At 42.7% G+C, this 2,072-nt stretch overlaps 1 protein-coding gene across 1 annotated transcript; it reads right to left on the minus strand.

Annotated features, from left to right (window-relative positions):
* Positions 1–304: 304 nt before the first annotated feature.
* Positions 305–1,792, minus strand: LOC149237698 (uncharacterized). The gene has a single exon (XM_089369358.1). The coding sequence runs from the start codon at positions 1,790–1,792 to the stop codon at positions 305–307; it is 1,488 nt and encodes a 495-aa protein (XP_089225484.1).
* Between the last annotated feature and the right edge of the window lie 280 nt (positions 1,793–2,072).

Below are 2,072 nucleotides of genomic sequence, written 5' to 3' on the forward strand. Positions count from 1 at the left end.
TCTTGCAACTCAAAATAACGCAGAGTTTTTTTTTTTTCCACTGGAAAAATCGTAATCTTTCATTAAAAGTTGAAAAATTACATGTTGTAGATGCATTGGCATATGCTGTATATTCTTCCACTACATGTGGAAAGCTGTGAAGCTGTTAAGTCTGATAAAAAACGGAAAAATGAACCATCACGCAGGATGTTCCTTAATATATCTGTCAAAAATATGAAAAACATAATGGCACGTAAGGCATCATATATTGTCTGTTTCAGCTATGTACAGGAGTCCAAAAAAGTATCAAAAACAGATCTATATCTCATGGGCTGTCCGCCCTACAGTAGTGTGTATCAATATATGGTCGATGATAGTACTGGTAAAAATTTGTGCCTCGTTGCTCCTGGATCAGCCACTTGCCTCTGGGAAGTGCCGTAGCCTTCTTGGAAAGTTGGTCGGCACTGCTGTTGTGTTCCCTGTAGATATGTTGACAAGTGATGTCAATAAATTGAGCCTTCAGTATATGAATATCATCCAATATGGTTCTGAGAGTGTGTGTGTGGCATTCTGTATTATTGTTGAACCAATCAATGATAATCTTAGAGTCACCAAATATATGGATATGCATGCAGTTGTGCCCCAATGCAAAATGCAGGAGATGACGAAGAGAGATAATCTCAACAAAATTATTTGTGCCAGGTCCCAGCCCCAATTTGGCTTTGTAGAAATGTTGATCATTGATGAATAATATAAAACCTCCCCCACAACCCTGCTGTTGTGCTGAGCCATCAAAGAAAGCCCATGGGGTGCTATGGTCAATTTGTGGAGGGTCATTCCGGCTTCTGTTCCTGGGCTGTGGTGGGTTAGGCAGCGCGTTATATGCAGCTATAATGAGAGAAATAATGTGCGGCCAGATAACTGGTTTGTCATCAAAGATCAAACGATTCCGGGCTAACCATATGTACCAGCATGTAATAATAGGCAAGCTTTGAAGTTTTGAATTTTTATGGTTGTAAAACCAAGATTCCCATGAACGAATAATATCGTCACCCTCCCATTTGCCTGTATGCTGGATAGCATTTGATATGGCTTGCCAAATTGCAGTTATAGAGGGACAGTTTAAGAACAAATGTGTGCAGGATTCAGATGATTGTTTGCAGAAGGTGCACCAGGTCGGACCGTATACAGCGCGGCGCATAAGATATTCCCCCGTGGGGACAACTCCTTTTAGTATGCACCAAAAAAATAATTTCTGTCTGGGGGGAGCAGTGAGTTTCCATACAGTATGCCACCAAAAGGAGATCGTGTCCGGGACTTTATGCGATATCAGTGTAAGGTAACCTGACTTTGGGGTGTATACAACATTTCCTGTGTGGTACCAAATGAGTTCATCCTGTCCCTGTTTGATCCTTATATGTGATTCTGCTAAGGCATTGATATATTCCAGCCATTCCTGATGCCAAACAGGTGGAAGATTGATTTGATTAGCTGTTTTCCAGCGCTGTTCAAAAATGGAGGAGTTTTGTGGATCAGCAATGTCTGCCAGAACTCTTATCTCCTGTGAGTGGAGATGCTGTATGAGGGCATCAGGTAATATATGTCTACCTCCACAACCAGACCAGGGGTCCATGCCAATACGAGCTAAGGTTCCATCATTGACCCTCCAAACCAGATTGTCCTGATGAGAGGCAGAGAGTTTAGGAGAGCTTTCTAAACAGAGGATATGCCTATTTTTGGCCAGGCGGGGAGACGAACCCAATCCAGGATATTTTGCGGCCAAATGTATTTGTTGTATGAGATGTTGGTCCATAGATTGTTACTAGTGAGAAGAGTCCACCCCATTTTTGCAGCGAGAGCTTGGGCAAAAGAAGGGAGATCTTTTAGCCCCCAACCTCCCCATTTTTTGGGAGTGGCGATCTTCTTCCATCCTGATAGTGTCGGTCTTGAAGCCCTCCATCAGTGATCAAAGCTCTTTGCATTTGCATAGGTAGGTGTCTCATCAGTGTTAAGTTTTGCATCCCGTTAGGCATGCCATAACCCTGATGGAGGAGCTGGTTTATTTATACCCCTCTTGGTTTTGCTGGATCAGG

Source organism: Pinus tabuliformis, chromosome 8 (genome assembly GCF_031772625.1).
Source record: "Pinus tabuliformis cultivar Carrire ecotype Pingquan chromosome 8, CPIR1, whole genome shotgun sequence".
Lineage (NCBI taxonomy): Eukaryota > Viridiplantae > Streptophyta > Pinopsida > Pinales > Pinaceae > Pinus > Pinus tabuliformis.